The sequence below is a fragment of the Gorilla gorilla genome, chromosome 7, assembly GCF_029281585.2.
Source record: "Gorilla gorilla gorilla isolate KB3781 chromosome 7, NHGRI_mGorGor1-v2.1_pri, whole genome shotgun sequence".
Classification (NCBI taxonomy): domain Eukaryota; kingdom Metazoa; phylum Chordata; class Mammalia; order Primates; family Hominidae; genus Gorilla; species Gorilla gorilla.
The window spans coordinates 70,338,155-70,363,255 of record NC_073231.2 but is presented as its reverse complement, the minus strand read 5'-3'; the positions used below and the strand labels follow the sequence as shown (position 1 = coordinate 70,363,255).

The 25,101-nt window shown below is 36.4% G+C and overlaps 1 protein-coding gene across 6 annotated transcripts in view; it reads left to right on the top strand.

Annotated features, from left to right (window-relative positions):
• Nucleotides 1-25,101, top strand: part of SNTG1 (syntrophin gamma 1) — an 880,400-nt gene that overhangs the window by 532,132 nt on the left and 323,167 nt on the right. For all 6 annotated transcript variants that reach the window (XM_055349267.2, XM_019032962.4, XM_055349266.2 and 3 more), the window contains 3 exons: nt 5,010-5,067; nt 5,898-5,941; nt 6,030-6,071. In XM_055349267.2, the coding sequence (XP_055205242.1) occupies nt 5,010-5,067; nt 5,898-5,941; nt 6,030-6,071 (144 nt within the window). The remainder of the gene's footprint in view (nt 1-5,009; nt 5,068-5,897; nt 5,942-6,029; nt 6,072-25,101) is intronic.

The window sequence follows — 25,101 nt, the reverse complement described above, 5'->3', positions numbered from 1 at the left end:
GAGGCAGAGGTTGCAGTGAGCCAAGACTGTGCCACTGCACTCCAGCCTGGGCGACAGAGCAAGACTCCATCTCAGAAAAAAAAAAAAAAAAGAAAAAAAAAGAAAGCGATAACAGGCAGACAGTAAAGCTTAAATTGAGGGTTATGGATTAATCCCCAAAATGAGTTGAAACCACTGGTCAATTATCATTTCAAAGACCATTACATTTTTTTTCATTAAATAGCTTTATTGAGGTATAATTCCAATACCATACAGTTTACCCATTTAAAGTGTACAATTAAATTGTTTTTAGTATATCCGCAGATCTTTGCAAGTATCATGGCAGTCAATTTTAGAACATTCTATCACTTCCAGAAGAAATCTCATATTTATTCATCACCCTTTTATCCCCTATCTCCCCTCTTTCAACCCTGAGCAATGACCATTTCCCTATTTTAGACTTTCATATGAAGGTAATCATATAGCATGTGAGAAAGACAATTATTTTTTGCCAAAATCAAGCGAAGTATGTTGGCAGGTAAAGATAGCATCCAGAAGGATGATGGCACATGCCCGTATTCCTCCAGGTGATATTCCTTTACTTGCCTCTTCTGTCTGTAGTTGTCCATTGCAGCTCTTAACTCTAATTACTGTTATTCTGTTTACAAGTAGTTTCCTTTCTCTAAAAGGAAAAATAGTGGTTAGCTCTATGCATCTTCCCTGCACCCCCATGCCCATAATATGATTGATTAATTGATTGGAGTAATAATAATATTGAACTGAAAAGATTACTTGGCAAGACTCCTGATGCTCTAAAAGCATTCCAGGTTTTATTTGGTGGTATTTCACAGTAATGCTAGTAAAACCGTTGTGTAGAGTCATTCTCAAAATGCTTTAGATGGAATTATATATCCTTCTTCCTACAGAGCTAGCTATAAAATCCACTATGCTTTGTAAAAAGAATATTACAAAGCTGAACGATGTATGTGCGAACATTACCCGGACTGTGCTTTAGAACACTGCCTTCCTTTTCCTAATCTTGTATTTCTCCATAAACTACAATAACAATGCTCAGTTAATTCAAGCATTCTCTAAACCACAGTCATGAGCCACAGTCCCGCCCAGGAGTGCCTTGGGGAGAAGATGGTGATGAAAGCCTTGCCTGGACCTCAGGCCATTTATACTCCAGTAGGAAAGTAGACTTTGATCAAATTGTTACCAGAATGAATGTAAATCACAGGCATGATCCAGTGCTACATAAGTGTATTATTTCAAGTAAGGAGACACTAAAGGAGGGGGCTTTAAGCCAAAATTTCAAAAATGAACAGTTTCCAGGTTAGGAGGGAAGGAGGAGCATAACTGGCCAGACAACAGTGCATGCTGACATCCTTCAGGTTCAGGGCGATGGAGGTCCAGGAGCTGCACTGGAAGAGAGGCAGCTTAAAGATTCTCATTATTATTCAACAGTCATGGAAGCCTATCACCTGTTTTAAACAAGCCACATGATTTGATTATTGACTGGAAAACCTTACATTTCCCCATTTAGGCCCTGCACTAAATCTAATTAACTGTAGCAGCTGAGCTGCTCACATTTTCTCCAGTAATGAAGGCAGCATGATTTTGAGTTCCAATTTTATCTTCTGAGTGTTGTCTTAAAATTCAGTAATTACTGAAGTCATTTTCAGAAATTAGTTTAAAAAGTACATCAGAGCTCCAAATGTCTAATTTAAAAGCAAAAAAAAAAAACAGGCCAGGTGCAGTGGCTCATGCCTGTAATCCCAGCATTTTGGGAGGTCAAGGTGGGCGGATCACCTGAGGTCAGGGAGGGGTTCAAGACCAGCCTGGCCAACGTGTTGAAATCCCATCTCTACAAAAATACCAAAATTAGCTGGGCATGATGGTGAGTGGTTGTAATCCCAGCTACTTAGGAGGCTGAGACAGGAGAATCACCTGAACTGGGAAGTGGAGGTTGCAATGAGGCAAGATCATGCCATTGCACTCTGGCCTGTGAACAGAGCGAGACTCCCTCTCAAAAAAATAAAATAAAATAAAAACAGAAAACCAAAAACCATGTTTGGATTCAAACCATTCAAATTTCAGGATAAATTTTACATGTAAGAGAAAAACTGTGGTAAAATAAATGTTACATTTTGCATTTCAAAGATAGTTACAATAGTCTCCACTTAACCTTGGGAGATGCATTCCAAGACCCCAGTAGTTGCCCGAAACTGCAGACAGTATTGAATCTTACACCGCATATAACATATTTGCTTACATATGCATATTCATGATAAGGTTTAATTTATAAATTAGCATAGTAAAATATTAACAATAACTAATAATAAAATGGAAGAATTATAATAATACACTGTAATAAAAGTTATGTGAATGTGCTTCCTTTCTCTCACAAAATGTTGTATTGTACTGTACCCTGGATAACTGAAACCACAGAAAGTGAAACACAAATAAGCAGGGGATTGCTGTACAAGTCTGGGTGTTGAGGAAGGAATGGGATTATTGAGTCAACCCTCAGAAAAACTCTATCTCAAAAGCCTTTTCTCTGGACACCAAGAATAGGTTTCCCAGTGTCTTGCCATGGTAATTTGCATTAATAGTCTATGCATTAAAAAAAAATTGGGTTCAGTAGCAGAATAAAAGAAAAGGGTGAAATGCAAAAACAGCTGAAGGAAAATACTCTGATAACAGCCTCACTGAGGAGACCAGCAAAATCATTGTTGTTCCCTGTCCCAAAATATCTGAATCACAATATCTGAATGATTGTTTCATGGTTTAATTCTACCTAAAAGTTCATCAGTTAATGATTCATTTGAGTTAACCAGCTTTTTCCTTCTAAGAAACATAGATGCATCCTTAACATCCTTTCTAATTTCCAAGTGTCTCTAGAGGCTATCAGTGACCTTACGCTAGGCCTGGAAAAGCCGTAGACTTCATTCATTCATTCATTCATTCAACTCAACAAACATGTCAAAGATAGACCAGACATTATTCCAGGCACTGGGTTTACATCGATGCACAAAACAAACTACCAAAAAATGTCTGCACCCTGAAGAAACGTGCATTTTAGTTAGGAATGGGAAGGAGAAAGAAAACAGTAAGTGTGAGAAATGAAAAAATAGCATGTTAGACACTGATAACTGTAATGGGACAAAATAGAACAGATAAAAGGGGATTGGGAATTTGGAGTCCTAACTCATAAATATTAAGGGTCTTAGAAGGGATTAGTCCCAATCTTATTTACCACTTTAATGCTATGTGAGTTTCCTCATAAATCTTAATAGATGGGCTGTGTTAGCATAATAGCCCTCCTTTATTCAGTGTTTACTGTGTGCTAAATAAGCACTTAATTTCCACCACACTGTCAGCCACAAATCACTGTCTCTGCTCAGATCAGAGGCAGGGTCATCTTAGACACAGTCTGTGTTTGTTAGGGACACACAGACCAAAAAGCAGAACAAGTGGGAGCCATTGTAACCTACGCCAGTAACTTCCCCCACAGAGCTGAGGGGTGCGGTGCATGAATATTAGGTTGCTGTGAAATAGTGAGGAAAAGGGAATTGAGCAGTGGGTTTGAAATTCAGTGAGTAGGACAGTTTTCATTACCTTAATTATCATATTTCTTCTTAATATTCTGAAATTAGAAAGGACTCTACTTGCCAAAAAAAAAAATTCAATATTCCTGCTTTTCTAAAAAACTATTGACTATTTTATATTTAAGTATACTGGCAATTCAGTGTTAAAAATGGGCATGCAAGGGAAAAAAGAATATCTCTTCCAAAATAATTTTTTGTACTTGAAACAAAAGCTTAGGTGGTTTACATATTCTGAAGATAGAACAACCTCAATGGAATTCAGATTGTCTTCTCAACTAGGCTGTGTTACAAGTTCTATGCTTCTTTTTATATATGACATTTTATTCTTTTATGTACTGATTTCATTTCTCTACTACTGCTTTTAACCTTCTCAACTCTGTAATACAGAAATGGGATTTGTTTTCAGTTTTTAAGGATTCATTTTATTTTCTTTCACATAAGTTTAGCTTACTTGTCTTTCTTTTTTCATATCTCATTTAGTCAAGTAATAAATAGTACTACTGCAGGCCGGGTACGGTGACTCACCCCTGTAATCCCAGCACTTTGGGATGCCGAGGCAGTTGGATCACGAGGTCAGGAGATGGAAACTATCCTGGCTAACATGGTGAAACCCTGTCTCTACTAAAAATACAAAAATTAGCTGGGCATGGCGCACCTGTAGTCCCAGCTACTCAGGAGGCTGAGGCAGGAGGATGGCGTGAACCCGGGAGGTGGAGGTTGCAGTGAGCCAAGATTGCGCCATGGCACTCCAGCCTGGGCGACAGAGCGAGTCTCCTCCATCTCAAAAAATAAAATAAATAAATACATAAATAAATAAATAATAAAAATAGTACTACTTCAATATTCTTGGCAGTATGTTTTACTCTGCAAATTGTTTAGTATGTGCTGTCACACAAGGAGGAATTCAATACTAAGGAAGGAAATGCAGATGAATCCCTCGTTTTTCATGCATATGTGCATTCTGATTTTGTTTATCCATTTGTTCTGGTAAAGGTCTCTCTACTTCCTTGGTATCCCAACAGGTCACTGCACCACCAAAAGCCCTTAGCTGCCAGCACAGAATAACTTAGCAGGATAACAGTAATATATAATTATCTGGTGTTTGGAATCCTAAATAAGAATTTCTATTGGACAGCATTGCTACACATTGAGGAGAATGCCTATCTAAATACATAATCAATATTTGTTGATAAATGAAAACTTTCAAAGCCAATTGTTATTATTGGATGTCTCAGCAAAATTCTAAACGGGTAGATAATTTTCATGGGAGCACTACCTACTTAGAGGAGAAATTCCACAAGTTTATTTAAATTCTGCCTAGTATCCACTTAACATTCCCTTCAGAGCCTGTATGGTTTCTTAGCTAAAAGCAGCATTTTTTTAGATTAAAAAGTACAATATATGATTTTCTCTTTTCAGGGAGGAGCAGAACATAACATTCCAGTTGTCGTTTCAAAAATCTCCAAGGAACAAAGAGGTAATATGTTTAGAGAATTGTGTACCAGCCATTTCTTTAAGGCATTGTTTTTGAAGTGTGAGATGATATTCAAGAATCATAAATTACAATGTGATTGACTGGCTCCAGCTTCCCCACCTTCAGGCATTAGTGGCTGAGTCTGCTTCCTGGGTCCTTGCCCTTTATCCTCCTGTGGGGGAGGACTTCTCTCACAGAAGGGGAACAAGGCTGAAAGATAGGAACCCTTGAAAGCAGGTATGAGTTAGGGACTACACAGCTTTTCAGTTGTTTCATTAAACCAACAAAGATACAAAACTAATGATAACAAGTCCCATCGAGTAAAGACAATTTCAAGTATCTGTTTTTCAGTTCTCATTTCCAATTTTACTCAGCTAACCATTCATAAGAAACTGTAGGAAAAATAATGGAGATATAAAGCAGATGTTGCAAGAACTGAAATTAGTAAAACAGTGTAATGTTTAAAAATGAACTTGGAGCCAATTCCATAGCTGACGGATTGAATGTCTATGTCTTAAACATTTTCACAGAGACCTAATAATCTTAAGTGCGTGAGAAAATGTGGTCTTTTACCCTTAGAAGAGTGGCTCATTTTTAGCAACTGTTAGGTCTGCAACAGTAAAAGTAAATGGAAATATGTCTGCATGTGCTTCAGTGATGAGACTGAGTCATATTGTTTTGAATTTCCATTTTTTGTGGATCTTTTAAGGTGCTAACCATATAAAACACTTAATTTTTATATTTGTAAATTTTACCTTTATTTAATTAAAAGTCCTTTCATCTGCATAACAAAAATAGTCAATGCATTATCAATTGTGCTTTTTCATTCACAGCGGAACTTTCAGGACTACTTTTTATTGGAGATGCAATTCTACAGGTATAGATTTTATCACTATATGTGTGGTCAAAACATTAACTCAATTTACAATATGCCATGGGAAACTGTGCTTTTCTTTTCATTGCAGATAAATGGCATTAATGTGAGAAAATGTAGACATGAAGAAGTGGTGAGTTTACTTTTCCCTAATGTCATAATTTTCCCCATGTGCAAATAAGAATTTAATGCATTGCTAAAGACTGTCATTTCATTCATTAGGCAGATATGACATTTATCCAGTTTGATATCAAATTTTCAAATATTCTCTTAATTTTTTTTTAAATTAGAAATAGATTAATGAGTCCTATCAAGGATGAAATGTGTTCTGAAGAATTCTTACTTAAAGATGGTCATTTTCTATGTTTTTCCAGTTTTTCTATCTACCCTTACCAGTCAATGTCCATTAAATACACCACTGGGCGAAATACATCTCTAAATCTCTGTAAATGTTTAAAAGCTTATAAACCATACATTTATGCCTGTAGAATCTCACACAGTACAGTCATCCCTCCCTATTCATGGGATTTCACATCGGCAGATTCAACCAACCATCTGTAGAAAATATGTGGGGAAGAACAATAAGAAATAACAATCAATAATAAAAATAATACAAAAAATAATGACTATTACATAGTATTTGCATTATATTAGATATTGCAAGTATATAAAGATTATTTTAGGCATACAGGAGGATGTGCATAGTTTATATGCAAATACTACAACTTGTTATATAAGGGACTTGAGCATCCACGGGTGTTGGTATCCTCTGGGGTCCTTCCTGGAACCAATCCCCCACAGACAGATTACCTAGGAACAAATGGAAGGGCATATAAAGACTGCATGTGTGTGTAGTCTGTGTGTGTGAGTTTGTGTGTTTCTGTGTGTGGGGTGGGGGGGAGAAAGAGAGAGAGAGAGAGAGAGAACCTTAACCTCAAGGCAGACAGGTTTAGCAACAGACAGAGTAGTCATCCAGTTTTTCGGCAGTATTTTCTTAGATTTGTGAATGTACAGATTCCCAAGCCCTGGAATTAGATACTCTAATTCAGCCAGTTTGGGAGGGCCCAGGGATGTGGATTTTAGCAACCGACGTAAGTGTTTCCATCATAGGTGGCCTCTAAATTAAACTTTTAGAGAAGCTGAAAGGTTGAGGAACTTCTGCTGGGAGTGGTGAAATGACATTAAAAAAATACAGAAAGGAACAGGACTGTGGTAGGCATTCTAGGACATGTCTGTCATGGTTGGATAAATATCATTCAAAAACCTCACTGATTTCTGTATCAGCTCCTGTGGGAAAGGGTAGAGGAGAAATCGTATTTAAAAGTTTACACTCAAAGGTGAAAGAAAATAAGAAATACTGTAGGCCTTTTGCTTGTCACAGCTCTAGTTTATTTGGTTTTTGAATCGATTGCTCCTCTGTTAAAAGCTATTTAGAGAAAACTATGTTGATACATTTCAAATCTAAGAGAGGCAACCTCAAGTGTCTGTGAAAAGCCACGGCTGCACAAGAACTGAGACGAAGGAGGGTTTTTAATTAGGAACACTTGGCATAACTAATCAAGGTTTTCTAGTATTTGTCACTTGTCTTTGTCTTCTTAAAATCTTATTGGAGTCATGCTCTTGCCACTCTGTGCTCAAGTTCATGTAAAATATACATATTTCAATTCCCAAGTTTCCTACAAATATGTGCAAACAAAACTAATATTTTAGAACAAATGTGTAAACAAGTGAGAAACCAGCACAGCACAGAGCCTTCTATTTTGCAGATTCCTATGTAAATTTTAAATATAGTCACATAAGCAAAGCTGCTTGTAACTTGACTCTTTTTTCAAAAGTACAAAGTGATTTTAAACTCATTACCCAGGGAGTAAAAACAAGTGCATTCTCTTTTAAAACCACATGCTGTTAGACGGAATGCAATTTGCCCTTCAGAGGCAGGCAGCATGCTTAGACAAACTGAGATGGAGCTTTGATTAAACAGATTAGTGCGGCATGAAAGATTAGAACGCACCAATAATTCCACTTCTGAATGGTGCTCATTCTGTTATAAAGGAAAGAAATTCGGGATTGTATTGCAAATTATATGTGGTCCTTCACAATAAGCTTTTATTTTTTTCTGAGAAGCTTAACTCTACCAGCTTTGAAATATGAGTACTAATATTTTTATTTATTTCTAATATTTCACTTTCCAACAGCTATTAGATGCTTTGTCCTCACTGCTTATTAGCTAAGCCAGTAGACTTACACCTCAGTAGAACAGAGATATTAATTAAATATTTAATAATAAACCTACAAGGGCAGAAAAAGGTATAACAAGCTGAGAGAATGTAGGTGGTTTTGAGCTAGCATGCTGATGTACCACATTTCTTATTCCAAATAGCATGCTGATATGCCACATTCCTTGTAAAACACCAAATTCAGAAACAAATTGGGCAGGTATGGAAGCATGTTGTTTGTGCATGTAACTTTTATTTTATATACCTACTCTATTCCTTGATGTTAGAAATTCTGCATTCAGTCTATTATCAGCTTTACTGTCAAACAGTCTTCAAAAGTGTAAATGTTAGTTTTGTGTTGGAGTTATCAGGTTTGATTTATATAGAAGGGGGATTTTACATTGTCCAGGTAGTGGACAATACCTGGTGCTGTGAGCAGTAGGTGCTCAGTAGATTTGTGGATGGGATTCTGTAACCAAATGCCTAGAATTAGATCATGGAAGCATTTACATCTACTGTATATATTTCTCATGGGACCAGTATGGGAGTATAAGTGAATTCCTGGCTTCACCACATCACCCACTGTATTCTTGCTGGAAGATTGTTAAGGAAGAGAAGCTCACAGTTTCCTCATGAAAGGAACCTAGAGCCAGTGCTCAGCACTGCTTGGCATACAGCATGGTGCACACATAAGGCTTCAATGCTCAGAAACAACTCTGCAAATCGTAGCTCAACCACTTACAAATATTATAATTTAAGGTGAACAGAATGAACTAACCTTTTCTATCCCTCTATTATGTATTCATAAAAATGAACCATTAATAAATGTTATGGGAATGAATGAGAGTACCATATGTGAAACTACAAGCATATACCTGGCAATTAATTGGTAATACATTATTTTGATGCCACCAAATGCCACCGCTCACATGCTGCTGCTCTTCTCCCTATTCCCCCTCCATGGGCACTGCTGTGTCAAGGTGGGACAGGGTCTGCTTAGGAGCCATGATGGGCCCTGGGGGGTCACACACAGACGGAGCCAATGCTGCTGCTCAGCATCCCATGCTTCCTCCAACAATTCCAGTAAGGAGTTGACATGGTCAAGAGTGGCACAGCAAGAGTGGCAAGACTGTGTGAAAAATGGAGATTCCTTGTTCATTCTAGCAGTGTGTGTTTTCATTTTCCATGTGAACACGTTTTGGACCTTATGAATTGTACCTCCAAGACACCAAAGCCCATCAAGGAAAATGATCTATTGCCACTACTGATGTTAACATTGATGCTATTCTCCTTACCACTGAACCCTAGACGTATTAAGCTGATGGCCATCTCTATATCTTGTCATCTGTATTTTTCTTTTGCTTAACAAGTAAACTGATCACATATCAAGAATTATCTGGGCCAGGTGCGGTGGCTCATGCCTGTAATCCCAGCACTTTGGGAGGCCGAGGTGGGCAGATCACGAGGTCAGGAGTTCAAGACCAGCCTGACCAACACGGTGAAATCCCATCTCTACTAAAAATACAAAAACATTAGCTGGGTGTGGTGGCATGCACCTGTAACCCCAGCTAATCAAGAGGCTGAGGCAGGAGAATTGCTTGAACCCGGGAGGCGGAGATTGCAGTGAACTGAGATCACACCACTGCACTCCAGCCTGGGCGACAGAGCAAGACTCAGTCTGAAAATAAACAAACAAACAAAACAAAACAAAACAAAACAAAACAAAACAAAACAAAACAACAACAAAAAAAGAATTGTCTGAGTGGCTGGGTGGCCGGGCGTGGTGGCTCACGCCTATAATCCCAACACTTTGGGAGGCCCAGGAGGGCAGATCACTTGAGGCCAAGGGTTCCAGACCAGCCTGGCCAACATGGTGAAACCCTATCTCTACTAAAAATACAAAAATTAGTCAGGCGTGGTGGCGCACACTTGTAATCCCAGCTACTCGGGAGGTTGACGCAGCAGAATTGCTTGAACCCAGGAGGCAAAGGTTGCCGTGAACTGAGATCGTGCCACTGCACTCCAGCCTGTCAGACACAGCTAAAAAAAAAAAAAAAAAAAAAAAAGAATTATCTGAGTGCCATCTATGTGAAAAGCATTGAGACTGAGTACTTTCTGAGTACTTTGTGTGATAAGAAAGAATATATAAATAACTCTATATCGCTGAAAACTTATTGGTATGTAGACATCATTTCTTTAGATTTTAATAATTGAGTATACAAAAAATTTAAGAAAACTATTAGAAAGGGGCAATATGAAAACAATGTTAATTTACAATGGTCTTTAACATATAACAATGGTGACCTTCCTCTCTTCACTAGAAATAATAGGAAATAAGATTTAACTATAGCAGAAAAGTATTTGTTGAGTAAAAAGCATCCTGGTTCTAACAGGATAATCTATTCATATAACTGAAATTTCCATCTAATGAGACTTTTGAAAGAGATCATCATTAGGCAAAGCAAGATGGATGCATAGCTGATTCCAGAGGTTTCCTTTTAAAGTAGCATTTCTGCTTTCAGACTTGAGATTTATGGGTTTCAAAAAAAATATGTTCATCTGCTTTTTGTTTCTATGATTCTCATGAATAGAATTTATTAGGTAATTTGAATTGCAAAAATTAACACCTAATTCTGAAGTCATGATTTTGAACTAAACTCTAAAAACATTCATAATTCTACATAATTCTAAAAGAACAGACTGAGTAACTAAAAGTAGGTAATTTAAAATGACACCTTCATACAATGAAAACAAATGCTGATAAAACCTAATGCAAAAATCCTGGTTAATAGCATTTTGCTTGTCATGATATATGCCTAAGTCAATTTAAAATTTCCGCTGGAGTAGGAACATATTCTTTTGTACTTTAGATTAATCAGACAGAAACAATACAAGAGTTATAACAAATTATCTGGAAAAAGGCATAAATTTATATATTGGAACAGTCTAGGAGGTTTTATGTGTCACCACGGAACATATTTAGCATGTGAGTTGAGCACAAAGATCATTTGAGATTAAAATATCAGGAGGCACAAATCATGTTTTACCTAACTGCTAACGATTACATTGTTTACAATCTGGAAATAGGTTTTGAGCTCTAAGTGATTAATACTTCCTTAAGAATTCTAACCATACTGGATAGTTTTTCTTTGAATTAACTTCCACCAAGGAAAGCTATATACAATGTAATTTAACTTTGAATATTTCTCAGTGCTCTGGGAAATGTTTAGCGCAAAGACAAAAGGCCAGAAATGCTGTCTACACTATGTCTGCTTTTGAAAAGAAATAAAATATCCTTGCCTTATTTTCATACTTAGCTTTGCATTAATACTTTTAGGGATGCCTTTTTTTGCTAGACCCACATGTCCGTCCCCTGTATAAGTTATGCATCCAGACAGCACAGGTGACATTTTAATGACTGCATGCTTGTACTCCTGACTGCTGATTCTTATCAAATCTTTATTTGTCCTCTTATTTTTTGAGTGAAGTTGAACAACTTAGAGAACTGAAAGACCCAATTTTGCAAAGCTCCATCTAGTCCTCAGCTGTAACAAAATACTTGTAACTGGGTACCTTATAACTAATAGAGGCTTTTTTTTTTTTTTCCTCACAGTCATGGAGACTGGGAAGTCCAAGATTAAGGCACCAACAGGCTTGGAGTGCACTGAGGGCTGCTCTCTGCTTTAAAGATAGTGTCTTTTTGCAGCCTCCTGTGGAAGGGATGAAAGCTGGGTGGGTGCTCACATGGCAGAAAAAATTTGAAGGGCCAAGTAGCTCTCTGAAGATCTTTTATGAGAGCATTAATTCTGTTCATGAGAGTGAAACACTCCTGATTTAATAACTTCCCAAAAGACGCCACCACTTGCTACCACCACAATGGGGGTCAAGTTTCAATATAAAATTTAGAGGGACACAAACATTCAAACCTTAGCACCTTCTAATAATGAGACAAAACCAGGCATGAAAAACCAATTACTTAGTAGGGCCCCAGCCAATTTCCTTGGAGAGGAGTCTAAAAACAGGATACATCCCAGAAGGCACACCTAAACCAGGTCAAATTGGGAGGAGAAAGCTGGCAGGGCAGGCATGGGTGAGCCTGCAATCCCTTCACACATTCTGCAAGGATCTTCTCAGACACTCTTCTGTCTGGGGGGTTGGAATGAGGAATGCGTGTTATACAAATTCCAAAATTTTCACATAGCTGGCATTTTATTTTCACAATAACCAGCTGATCAAACTGAAAGCCAAGGAGAAGAAACCGTATGACAATGGAGATTTTAACACAAGGTAAAAGTTTTGTCACACTTTCCACTGTTTGATGTTGATAAAGGGCCTCATTCTGTCTTGCCCTCTTTTTTCTCATCTGAAGGATTAAGAGGTCGAAGTAGATTATTGCTTAGGTCTTTTTCAGGTAAAATCTTCAGTTCTTTCATTGTCAAAGAACACAAACATTTGTTAAAGCCCACAGAGCTGCAGCACACAAAGAGGAACCTCTAATGGGGCTAACTATGGGCCTCAGTGGATGACAACGCATCCACACTGGCTCAGCAATGGTCACAAATGCACCATGCTGATGCAAGATCTTAATAAGAGGGGAACTCTTTGTATTCCTGACTCTTTCCGAATTCTCTATCAAAAGACAATTTTAAGGCCTTCCCAAGGAGCAAATGTACAATTTTAAGCAAATGGATACAGAGATGTGAGATTAGGCAAAATGATTTTACTTCTCTCCCCTTTTGAAACACTTTTTCTATGACAATGAATAACTCTTTAAAGGTAAAAATCATACACATTAAAGAGGAGGAGAAGAGAAGACAGGGGGCAAGGGTTGTTGGTAACTTTATTTAAGAATAGAGAGCAGATAGACAAGACGGGGGGAATCCTGAAGAGCCAAGGGGCTGTAGCCAAAGCCGCCATCCAGCAAACATCCCCACTGCAGGCCTCAGACAGCAATCGCGAATGGGAGTGTTGAAAGGAAGGGTTGAAGAGGTGTAGCCAAGAACAGGCAATCGAATTAGAGTTCAAGAGGCTCTGAGTATTCAGCCCCAGGCACTGCCATAAGTACAGTGAGAGATACATTCTGGGCAGTAAGTGGTCTGCGTTTGTCCTTCTTTCAGCTCTCAGAACACTGGCAGCCGGTTTCACCACTCAGAGAAGAGGTGAGAGGATTCTTTTTTAGTGAAATTGATCTAACAGAAATAATCCACAAATAGTACATTTGGACTCTCCTGTTGCAAACAGGGTTCACCCTATACCCCACAGTGGAGCCCAGTGGATAAACCATGAATCCTGTACCCAACGCTGTCAATTTGCTTTTCAGTGTCTCACTCTCAAATATTTTGTAATGCCAAAGGATCATTAAGATTTGAAGAAAAGCAACCACATCAAAGGCAGAGGCTAAAACAGGAAAAAAAAACTGAGGAAACAGACAAAGCAAGGTTTATTGAACAAAAGGATTTTATATTGTAATATGTTCAGATAGATGGTGAAAATTAATTTGTAAATGAATTAATGCTACCATTATATATAAAAGGAACATGCAGAAAAAGAAGAGCTCTTGGATATTAACACTTTGATATCTATCTTCAAAAATTAGATTACAAAAATGTTGGGAAACATCTCAAAATGGAATAAAGTAGCAAACAAGAAGGTGATATGACAGACAAAGAATATGAGAGATACTACATTCAATAATTTTTACATTGAACCAATGGAATTCAGAAATAAAATATTACATGAAATAAAAGGAGCATCCATTATCAAAAGAATAATACAAGAAAAATATCCAGACTTCTTGTATATATTTTCCAATAGAAATACAATACCAATTAAAAGAAAATAAAAGCATTTTACATGTCTACACTTGCCATGAAGTAGCATCACATTTTGATATTACTTTGCATTTTCCTAATGACTAAAAGTATTGAACATCTTTTCTTGTGTTTGTTATATATGCCATATCACTTTTATTAATTGGGTTCACTTCTTCTTACTGATTTCTAAGAGTTTGTTTACATAATCTGGCCACCAGTCAGATATACAATTTGCAAATATTTTTTCCTAGTCTGTGGCTTAGTCTCTTCTATTACTTAATGGTATTTTTTGAAGCTTAAAGGTTTTGACTGTTAATAAGTCTACTTTATCAATATTTTAATTTTGTCAGTTGTGCTTTTGGTGTCTTAGTTAATAAATCTTTTCCTAATCTAAGGCCATACAGACTTACTGCCATGTCTTATTCTAACAGTTTTATAGTTTTAACTATTGTATTTATGTCTAGGTTCAATTTTGAGTTAACTTTTGTATACAGAAAGGTAAGGTGTCCCATTTATTGAGAAGACTATTCTTTCCTATTCTATTGCCTTGACACTTCTGTTGAAAATCAGTTGCCCTAAATGTTAGAGTTTATTTCCAAATTCTTAATGCTGTTCCATTAATTTATTCACATATACCAGTATTACATTCTTGATTCTTGTAACTTTGTACTATGTTTTGAAATTAAGCGTTGGTAAGCCATCAAACTTTGTTCTGTTTATATCTGATTGTAAGCAAACTATTTGTATTAGAATGGTTTTAGTTTTTATTTTTTATTTGAGCATTTTATTTGAATAATCATAAGAGAGGAGGTAATTAAAATAAAATATTCGAATATATATTTATTTTGAATTTTCATGTATTTTTCTCCAAATGAAATATACCCTTTTTATGCAAAATGATATACATTTTTTCTTTTTCAACCTTTATTTTAGATTGTGGAGGTACATGTGCAGGTTTTTTACCTGGGTATACTGCATGTTGCTGAGGTTTTGGGTATGAAAGACCCGTCGCTCAGGTAGTGAGCATATTACTCAACAATAAGTTGTTCAGACCTTGTACCCCTCCTTCCCTCCTGCCTCAGTGTCTATTGCTGCCATCTTTGTGTCCATGAGTACCCGATGTTTAGCTCCCACTTATAAAAGAACATGTAGTATTTGGTTTTCTGTTCCTGTATTATTTCACTTAGGATAATAGCCTCCAACTTTATCCATGTTGCTACAACAGACACGATTTATTTCTTTTTTACTGCCATATAACATTTCATGGTATACACGTACCACATTTTCTTTAATCTTCCATTGGTGGGTGCTTAGGTTGATTCTGTGACTTTGCTACTGTGAGTGGTGCTGCAATGAACATGTGAATGCGTGTGTCTTTTCTGTAAAATGATTTGTTTTATTTTGGATGTATACCCAGTCATGGGAATGCTGAGCCAAATGGTAGTTCTATTTTAAATTTTTTGGGAAACCTATAAACTGCTTTCCACAGTGGCTGAACTAATTTACCACCAACAGTGTATAAGCATTCCCTTTTCTCTGCAGCCTTTATTAACAGACATTCTGAATGGTGCGAGATGGTATCTCATGTGATTTTAATTTACATTTCTTTGATGATTAGTGATGATGGACATTTTTAAATATGTTTGTTTGCTGCTTCTATGTCTTCTTTTGAGAAGTGTCTGTTCATGTCTTTTGACCATTTTTTAACAGGGTTATTTGTTTTTTGCTTGTTCTATTGTTCCAGTTCTTTAAGGACTCTGGATATTAGTCCTTTGTTGGATGCATAGTTTGTGAATATTTTCTCCCATTCTGTAGGTTGTATGTGTACTCTTTTGATGATTTCTTTTGCTGTGCAGAAGCTGTTTAGTTTAATTAGGTCTCACTTGTCAATTTTGTTTTCATTGCAATTGTATTTGAGGGCTTAGTTATAAATTCTTTCCCAAAGCCGATGTCCAAAATGGTATTTTCTAGGTTTTCTTCTAGGATACTTACAGTTCGATGTCATGCATTTAACTCTTTGATACATTTTGAGTTAATTTTTGTATATAGTGAAAGGTAGGGGTCCAGTTTCTTTCTTCCCCATATGACTAGCTAGCTATTCTAGCACCATTTATTGAATAGGGAGTCCTTTCTTGATTGTTTATTTTTGTCGACTTTGTCAAAGGTTAAATGGCTGTGGGCATATGGTTTTATTTCTAGGTTCTGTATTCTGGTTTTAGATTGACAGAAAATTGCAAAGATACTACCAAGATTTCTAATATACCCCTCACACATATTTCCCTAATATTAATATCTTTTGATATAATGAAATTATTACTAATATATTACTAGTAAGGAAAGTTTGCACTTTATTCAGATTTCATTAGTTTTTACCTGATGGCTTTTTTTTTCCTCTTACAGGATCCCATCAGAATACACATTGCATTTAGTAGTCATGTCTCTTCAGGGTTCTTGCTTTTAATTTTTTGATGACTTTGAAAGTTTTAAGTAGTACTGGCCAGGTTGTTTTGTAGAATGTCCTTCAGCTGAGATTTTTCTGGTGTGTGTGTGTGTGTGTGTGTGTGTGTGTGTGTGACTATACTGGGTTTATGTGGTTTTCCAGAGGAAGACCACGGAGTGAAACTGCCATTCTTATCACATCATATTAAGAGAAAACTACCAGCATGACTTATTACCATTGATAATAACCTTGATTACCTGTCTGAGATAGAGTTTTTCAGAATTCTTCATTGTAAATGTATTTTTCTCTGTCCAGACTATGTTTCCAAGGAGTATGTCACTATACCCAATGCCAATTATGCAGTTGAAAACTGTGCTTTACTGTGTGAGGGCAGGCTATCTACACAATTATTTAGAATTCTGTTAACATAGATTTATCTATTTTCTCAATTTATTATTTATCTGATCATTTTGATAAATCACTATGGATGAATATATATTTATTTTATACTTTGGGATGTAATCCAATACTATCTTATATATTTTACTGGTCAACTGGTTCCAGTTTTGGGTATTGGGAACTCTTTCTGTGGACTTCAGTGTCACTTTTAAATACTCTAATATAGTAGGATTTGTTGTTGTTGTCGTTATTGTTTGTTTGTTTGTTTTGTTTTGTTTTGTTTGCAGCACCTCAGCTTCTGGCACTAACATATTTTTCAAGCTGATCTTGTATATATTTCCTGCCAGTCTAAGAATCAGACATTTCCCCTAGAAGTTCTGCTTGCCTTTATTAGAGAATGGTACTAGAAATCAAAATCTGGATTCTAGATGTGCAAAGTAGTGGTGCTTTCTAGACCTTCTCAGCTAGGAAGGAAACATGTGTATACATGCCTGTTCATATACACACAGAGGCATACCTTGGTGATACTGTGGGGTTGGTTCTAGACACTGCAGTAAAATACCACATATTCGGTACAGTGTACTCTGCTCCAATGATGGGTGCACCAAAATCTCAGAAATCATCACTAAAGAACTTACCCATGTAACCAAAAGCCAGCTGTACCCCCAAAACTATTGAAGTCAAAATAAAAAATAAAAAGATAAAAAAGTGAGTCTTGTAAATTTTGGTTTATGAAAATATCTATATGGAAGTACATATACAAGTTATATTTAAAATATATATATACATATACTATAGTCTATTATGCATGCAATAGGATTATTTCTTAAAAATGTACATACCTGAATTAAAAATACTTAATTGCTAAAGACACTAACAATTATCTTAGCTCTCAGTGAGTCATAATCTTTTTGCTGGGATAGAGTTTGCCTCAATGTTGATGACTACTGACTGATTAGAGTAGTGGTTACTGAAGGCTGGGGTGGCTGGGGCAATTTCTTAAAATAGAACAACAATGAAATTTGCCACATCTATTGGCTTTTCCTTTCATGAAAAAATTTTCTGTAATGTGATGCTGTTTAATAGCATTTTGAAAACAGACATTGACTTCTCCTCTCTAGCTATGAAAGTCCTAGAAGGCATCCAGCAGTGGTGCTGCAATGAACATGTGAATGCGTGTGTCTTTTCTGTAAAATGATTTGTTTTATTTTGGATGTATACCCAGTCATGGGAATGCTGAGCCAAATGGTAGTTCTATTTTAAATTTTTTCGGAAACCTATAAACTGCTTTCCACAGTGGCTATTTTGTCTACAGTGAAAATTTGCTCTTTGGTGTAGTCACCTTCATCATTTATCTTCACTAGATTTCTTAATAACTTCCCGCAACTTCTCTATCAGCACTTACTGCTTCACCTTGCATTTTTATGTCATGGAGATGGCTTCTTTCCTTAAACCTCATGAACCAGCCTCTGCTAGCTTCCAACTTTTCTTCTTCAGTGTCCTCATTTCTCTCACATTTCATAGCATTGAAGAGGGTTAGGGCCTTGCTCTGGATTAGGCTTTGGATTAAGGGGATGTTGTGGCTGGTTAGATCTATTCAGACAACTAAAACTTTCTCCGTATCAGCAATAAGCTTGTCTCACTTTCTTACCATTTGCATCTTCACTTGAGTAGCACTTATAATTTCCTTCAATAACTTTTCTTTTAAATTTACAACCTGGCTAACTGCTTGTGCAAGAAGCCTACATTTTGCCCTATTTTGCCCTATTTTGCCTTTCAATACCCCTTCCTCACTAAGTTTAATAAGTTCTAAGTTTTGATTTAAAGTGAGAGGTGTGGGAATTTTCCTTTCACTTGAACACTTACAGGCCATGACAGCATTATTACTTGGCCTAATTTCAATAATGTTGTGTCTCAGGGAGTAGGAAGGCCTGCAGAGAGGGAGAGAAATGGGGAAATCAACAGTCAGTAGAACAGTCAGAACACACACATTTATCAATTAAGTTTGCTGCCTTATACAGGTGTGATTTGTGGCACCCTATAAATAATTATAATAGCAACAACTAAGATCACCGATCATCAAGAGGCTGACGCAGGAGGATCACTTGGACTGGGAGGTGGAGATTACAGTGAGCTGAGATCACACCACTGCACTCTAGCCTGGGTGACAGAGTGGAACTCTGTCTCAAAAAACAAACAAACAAACAAAAACCAAAAAACAAAAAACACTGCTCACAGGTCACCATAACAGATACAATAATAACTGTTAACATAGTATCTGTTAAATAATATCTGAAAAAAGTATCCATTTTTCAAGTAGTTTGACTAACTGAAAAAGTCAAAATATTGTGAAAATTACCCAACCCAAAGACACAAAATGAGCACATGCTGTTGGAAAAAAAAAAAATGCTCTGATAGACTTTCTCCACACAGGCTTGTTACAAACCTTCAATATATGAAATATGTAATATCTACAGAGGTCAGTTAAGTCAAGCACAAGGAAACAAGGTGTGCTTGTATCTATTCATACACATTTCTATATGTAACTAATATTAGCTACTCCTGAGTTTATACTGCTGTCTCTAACTCAACCCTTTATCACGTGAAACACCACAGCCTCCTCCCCTTGCTCATCTCATTCTAACAGATGGTTATATTATCTGTCATTCATTTATTTAATTGTTCAAATCTAGTATATATGTACAGCAGTATCAGAATAAGCCACTCCAGAGTGGGAAACAATTTTATCAGGTAGAGTAGAAGAATTATGCTCAGTCCCTTTCCCCTTTGTCTTACAGACCTTAAGTGAAGTTGCTTCAAACATTTGTAATACAGTAAGATTCTCTTGTCACATTCTGCATTTTGTCATATCTCACAACCTCCTAAGTTGTTTTTATTCTAAGATTTTCACACACTAAAGTTAACTCTTTGATTGTAAATTCAATGGGTTTTGACACCTGCCACAGTATCATGTATGTAGCCACTGTTACAATGTCATACAGAATCGTTTCACTGCCCTAAAAAATCCTCTAGGATCCATTTGTTCCTACTATCCTGGCCATGGCCTTCAGGAAGCCATGGATCATTTCACTGTTTCTTTAGTTTTTCCTTTAACAGAATGCCAAGTAATTAAAATTGTGAAAATCTAGCCTTTTTAGATTGGCTTTTTTCACTTAGCAAGGTGCATTTAAGATTTATGACTTTTTTCCTGGCTTGAAAGCCCTTTTCTTTTTGTTACTGAAGAATTTCCCATTATTTGGATGCAGTATAATTTGTTTATCCATTCACCTGTTGAAGGGCATCACACTTGCTTCTACTATTTGTCAATTATTATATGAAGTGCTATAACATTTCCATGCAGGTTTATGTGCTGACATATTTTTAGAAATCAATTGGCTCAGAAGGCAGTTTCTGAATTATATTGAGAGACTATCTTTAGCTTTGTAAGAAACTGCCAAACTGTTTTCCAAAGTGGCTATACCATTTTGGGTATATGCCTGTAGTAAATGAAAGTTCCTGTTGCCCTACATGCATGCCAACATTGTCATGCATTGACATAAAAACTAATTGTCAAGCTCAAGGTTATTTTATACTCCACTTTCTTTTAGAATTTTTATGGTATTGCATTTTAAATTTAGGTCTATTATTAATTTTGAGTTCATTTTTGTGAAAGGGGTAACACTTTAATTTTTATTTTTTGCATATGACTTTCTAATAGTTTCAGCACATTTGTCAAAATCTTACCAATTTCCCATTGAATTGCCATTGCTTCTTTGTTGATCAGTTGATTATATTTATGTGGAGCTATTTCTGGTCTTTTTGTTCTCTTCCATTGATCATGTGTATTCTTTTGCCAACACCTTGCTGCCTTAATTATTGTAGCTTAATTGTAAGTCTTGAAATTGGGAAACATGAGTCCTTTAACTTTTTCTTTCCCAATATTCTGTTGCAATTTAAAGTCTTTTGCTGTTTCATATACATTTTAAAATCACTTTAAAATATCTACAAAATAGCTTTTTGGATTTTGATGGGAATTTCATTAAATTCAATGATCAGTTTGAGAAAATCAGCATCTAAGCAATGTTGAGTCCTCAAATCCATGAACATGGAACATCTATTAATTTAGATTGCCTTTGCTCTATCAGCAGAGCTTTGTAGTTTTCCACATATAATTCTGTACATATATTGTTAACTTTTGACCCAGGTACATCAATTATTTGGTGTTATTGTAAACAGTATTGTTTTTCTAACTTCAAATTTAAATTGTTTATTGTTGGTAAGTAGAAAGCAATTAACACTTGTATATTAAATATCTATCCTTCTACCTTGCTATACTTCTTTATTAGTTCTAAGAGGTTTTGTGTTTAATTTTGGTTTTGCTTCTGGTAGATTTTTTGATATGGTGGGTTTGTTTGGATTGCAAACTTTGATTCATACATGCTTAACTGGAATAAATCTCATTTGATGTGATGTATAAATCTTTTTATACATTATTCAGTTTGATTTGCTAATATTTTGTTCACAATCATTGTAGCTATATTCATGAGAAATATTGCTCTTAATTTTTTTTGTAACGCTTTTAAAAACTTTTGTGGGTGTTAGGTTAATTATGTTATCACAGAATGAGTTACAAACTGTTGCCTCTCTTTCTGTGTTCTAGACAAAACAGTGGAGGATTAATATTGTTTCTTCATTAAATATGTGATAGAATTTACTAAGCAAACTCTAGATTTCGTGCTTTCTTTTTGTAATGTTATTATTTATTCATTAAATATCTTTAATAAACATAGGCCATTTCGTAATATCTATTTCTTCTTGCGGAAATTTACCCAGATCATGTAAGTTATCAAATCTGTGGGCATAGAGTTGTTCACAGTGTTCCTCTATTAGCCTTTTGGTATCCATGGGATCAATAAGTATGATCCCTCTTTCGTTTCTGACACTGGTAATTTCTATCTTTCTCTCTTTATTTCTTGGTGAGTTTCCTAGCAATTTCTCATTTTCTTTATCTTTTCAAAAAACAAGCATTATGTTTCATTATTTTTTCCCTGTTTTGTGTGTTTGCTTTCCATTTCATTGATTTCCTCTGTAGTTTTTGTTATTTGCTTTCTTTTTACTTTAGGCTTTGATTGCTGCTTTTTCTAATTCTGTATTGTGAGAGCTTAGATCATTGATTTTAACCTTCTTTACTAATACATGCCTTCAATGGTTTAAATTTATCTTTAAGCACTGCTTTGCCTGCATGTCACAAATATTGATAAGATGTATTTTCACTTTTATTGAATTCAAAATATTTTTAAATTCTCTTCAGACTTCTTAATGACTCACATGCTATATAGAAGAGTACTGATTAACCTCCAAATATCTGGGGATTTTTGAGGTCTCTTTATTTTACTGATTTTTATTTTAAATTCTTCATTATCTGGGAACATATTTGTATAATAAATATTTTTTCAAAAAATAGTTAAAATTTGTTTTCTGGCATAGAATATAGTCTGCTTTTATAAATTTTCCATATAAGCTTGAAAAAAGTATATGTTTTGCTACCTGTAAATGGTATATTCTATAAAAGTCTATTATAAAAATAGTACTGTTCAGTCCAACTGTATTTTTAAAAAACTGCTACCTGCTTGAACTATCAGTTTTTGAAAAAATGCCATTATAGACTACAATTATAATAAACGTATATTTCTCCTTTCAGTTCTATCAGTGTTTTTGCCACACATATAATAACATGCTGTTGTTAGATTGTCTAATATTGCTATGTCTTCTTTGAGATTCTACTGGTTTATCTTACTTAATTCCTCACTTAATCATTATTTCATTCCCCCCCCTTAGCTTTGGTAATTCTCCTTGCTCTAAGTCCTCTTTGTCTGTAATTAATATATCTCCTCCTGCTACCTTGATTAATGTTAGCAAAGTATATTTTTCTCCATCCCTTTACCTTAAACCTATAGGAGTCTTCATTTAAAATGGGTTTCTTGTAGAAGTTAGAGTTGGGTCTTTTATATTCCCTAGATAATCTGTCTTTTGGTTGCTATATTTATACCATTCAAATATAAAGTTATTGATGTAACTGAATTAATATCCACCATGTTTGTAATGTTTCTCTATTTATTGCTTTGGTTCTTTGTTCCCCTCCCCCACTCTATTTTAACTTCCTTGGTTTACATTAAGCATTTGAGTAAGCCCATTACATCCTTCTCTTATTGTATCAATTATGCTTTTGAAAATAGTGTTTGTTTTAGTTTCCATTATGCGTTTTTAAAAATCTGTATGCATTTTCAGATAGCATTGTGCTGCTTCTTCATGTGTAGTGCAGGTACCTTTTAACAGAATGTTCCCAACTCCTCCCTCCCATCTCTTATGACATTACTATGATTTATTTTACTTATCCATAATCTTTAATCACCCCACATATTGTTAGTACTATTATTTTATACAAAGAGTTAAGTTGACAAGAATGAGAAAAGCAAGATAGTTTATTTACTTGCGTTTATTCTTTCATTGGCATTCTCCTTTGCTTGTGTGGATCTAAGCTTCAGACTTATGTCATTTTTCTAATCCCTGTAGGAATTCCTACATTTCTTGCAGTGGAGAGTTCCTGGCAAGGCATTTTCTACTATTGTTTGCCGGATTAAGTGTTTATTCCTCTACTTTAGAAGGACAGTTTTATGGGACATAGGCTTCTGTTGGTGTCGTTTTTGTTTTCAGCAATTGACATGATTCACTTTTCTCTCCTCTTGTTTTCTTGGGTTCTAAGGAGACCCAGTAGTCTCAGGACTACACTCCCTGTTCCCCTGCTGCGTGTCCACCTCCACTACGGTCAGGGCTCCATACTGCAGTCAGGTTCTGCCAGCATCCTGAAAACCTTCCAGAGGCTTCCCAGCATAGAAAAAATGAGTGCAAAGTCATTATCTGGGCTTCAGCAACTCCAATATTGAAAATTCATCTAATTCCTTCACCCTCTAACCCAGCATGTGCCAGCCCCCACTCCTCCACTTTTGTTGGGGCTCACACTCACCTTAAGGCCTTTGTCCTTGTCTTCTTTTCCTGCATTTTTCTCCCCTGATCTCTTCATGGTTTAGATTCTTGTCATTCAGACCTTAGATTAAAAGCCTCCTTATTGCAGGCGTGGTGGCTCAAGCCTGTAATCCCAGCACTTTAGGAGGCCAAGATGGTCAGATCTCTTCAGGCCAGGAGTTTAAAATCAGCCTGGCCAACAGGGTGAAACCCTGTCTCTACTAAAAATACAAAACTTAGCCAGGCGTGGTGGCGTATGTCTATAATCCCAGCTACTCGGGAGGCTGAGGCAGGAAAATTGCTTGAACTGGGAGGCAGAGGTTGCAGTGAGCCAAGATGGTGCCACTGCACTCCAGCCTGGGCAAGAGAGAGGCTGTCTCAATAAATAAATAAACAAACAATTCTCCTTATCACAGAAACCTTCTCTGGTAAGTCACACAATAGAAGCCGTTTGCCATTTTGGGCTGCCCCGCACCACACAAACATTCTTATATGAGGGAACATTCCAAGACAATTGGGAAATAGATCCTTGTCTAGAACAACAAAAATGAATTGAAGGAATATAAATTCCCCCCTTAAGTTCTCTACAAAATAGAATGTTAACAAAGCAACAAAGTTTAGCTGAACCTAATACTCCCAGTAATGAACTTTAATCCTAAGAAATAAGAGTGAAATGTCAATATGAGATTATGTTCTGTTCCAAAATGGCCAAGACGTTGTGTCTGGAATTGGTTCCTTCCGGTGGGTTCTTGGTCTCGCTGACTTCAAGAATGAAGCTGCAGACCCTCACAGTGAGTGTTACAGTTCTTAAAGATGGTGTGTCTGGAGTTTGTTCCTTCAGATGTTCAGATGTGTCTGGAGTTCCTTCCTTCTGGTGGGTTCGTGGTCTTGCTGACTTCAGGAGTGAAGCCACAGACCTTCGTAGTGAGTGTTACAGCTCTTAAAGGTGGCGCGTCCAGAGTTGTTTGTTCCTCCCGGTGGGTTTGTGGTCTTGCTGGCTTCAGGAGTGAAGGTGCAGACCTTCGCAGTGAGTGTTACAGCTCTTAAATGTGGTGCGTCCGGAGTTGTTCATTCATCCCGGTGGGTTCGTGGTGTTGCTGGCTTCAGGAGTGAAGCTGCAGACCTTCGCTGTGAGTGTTACAGCTCATAAAGGTAGTGTGGACCCAAAGAGTGAGCAGCAGCAAGATTTATTACAAAGAGCAAAAGAACAAAGCTTCCACAGAATAGAAAGGGACCCCACGGGTTGCTGCAGGGGGCTCTGTTCAGCTTTTA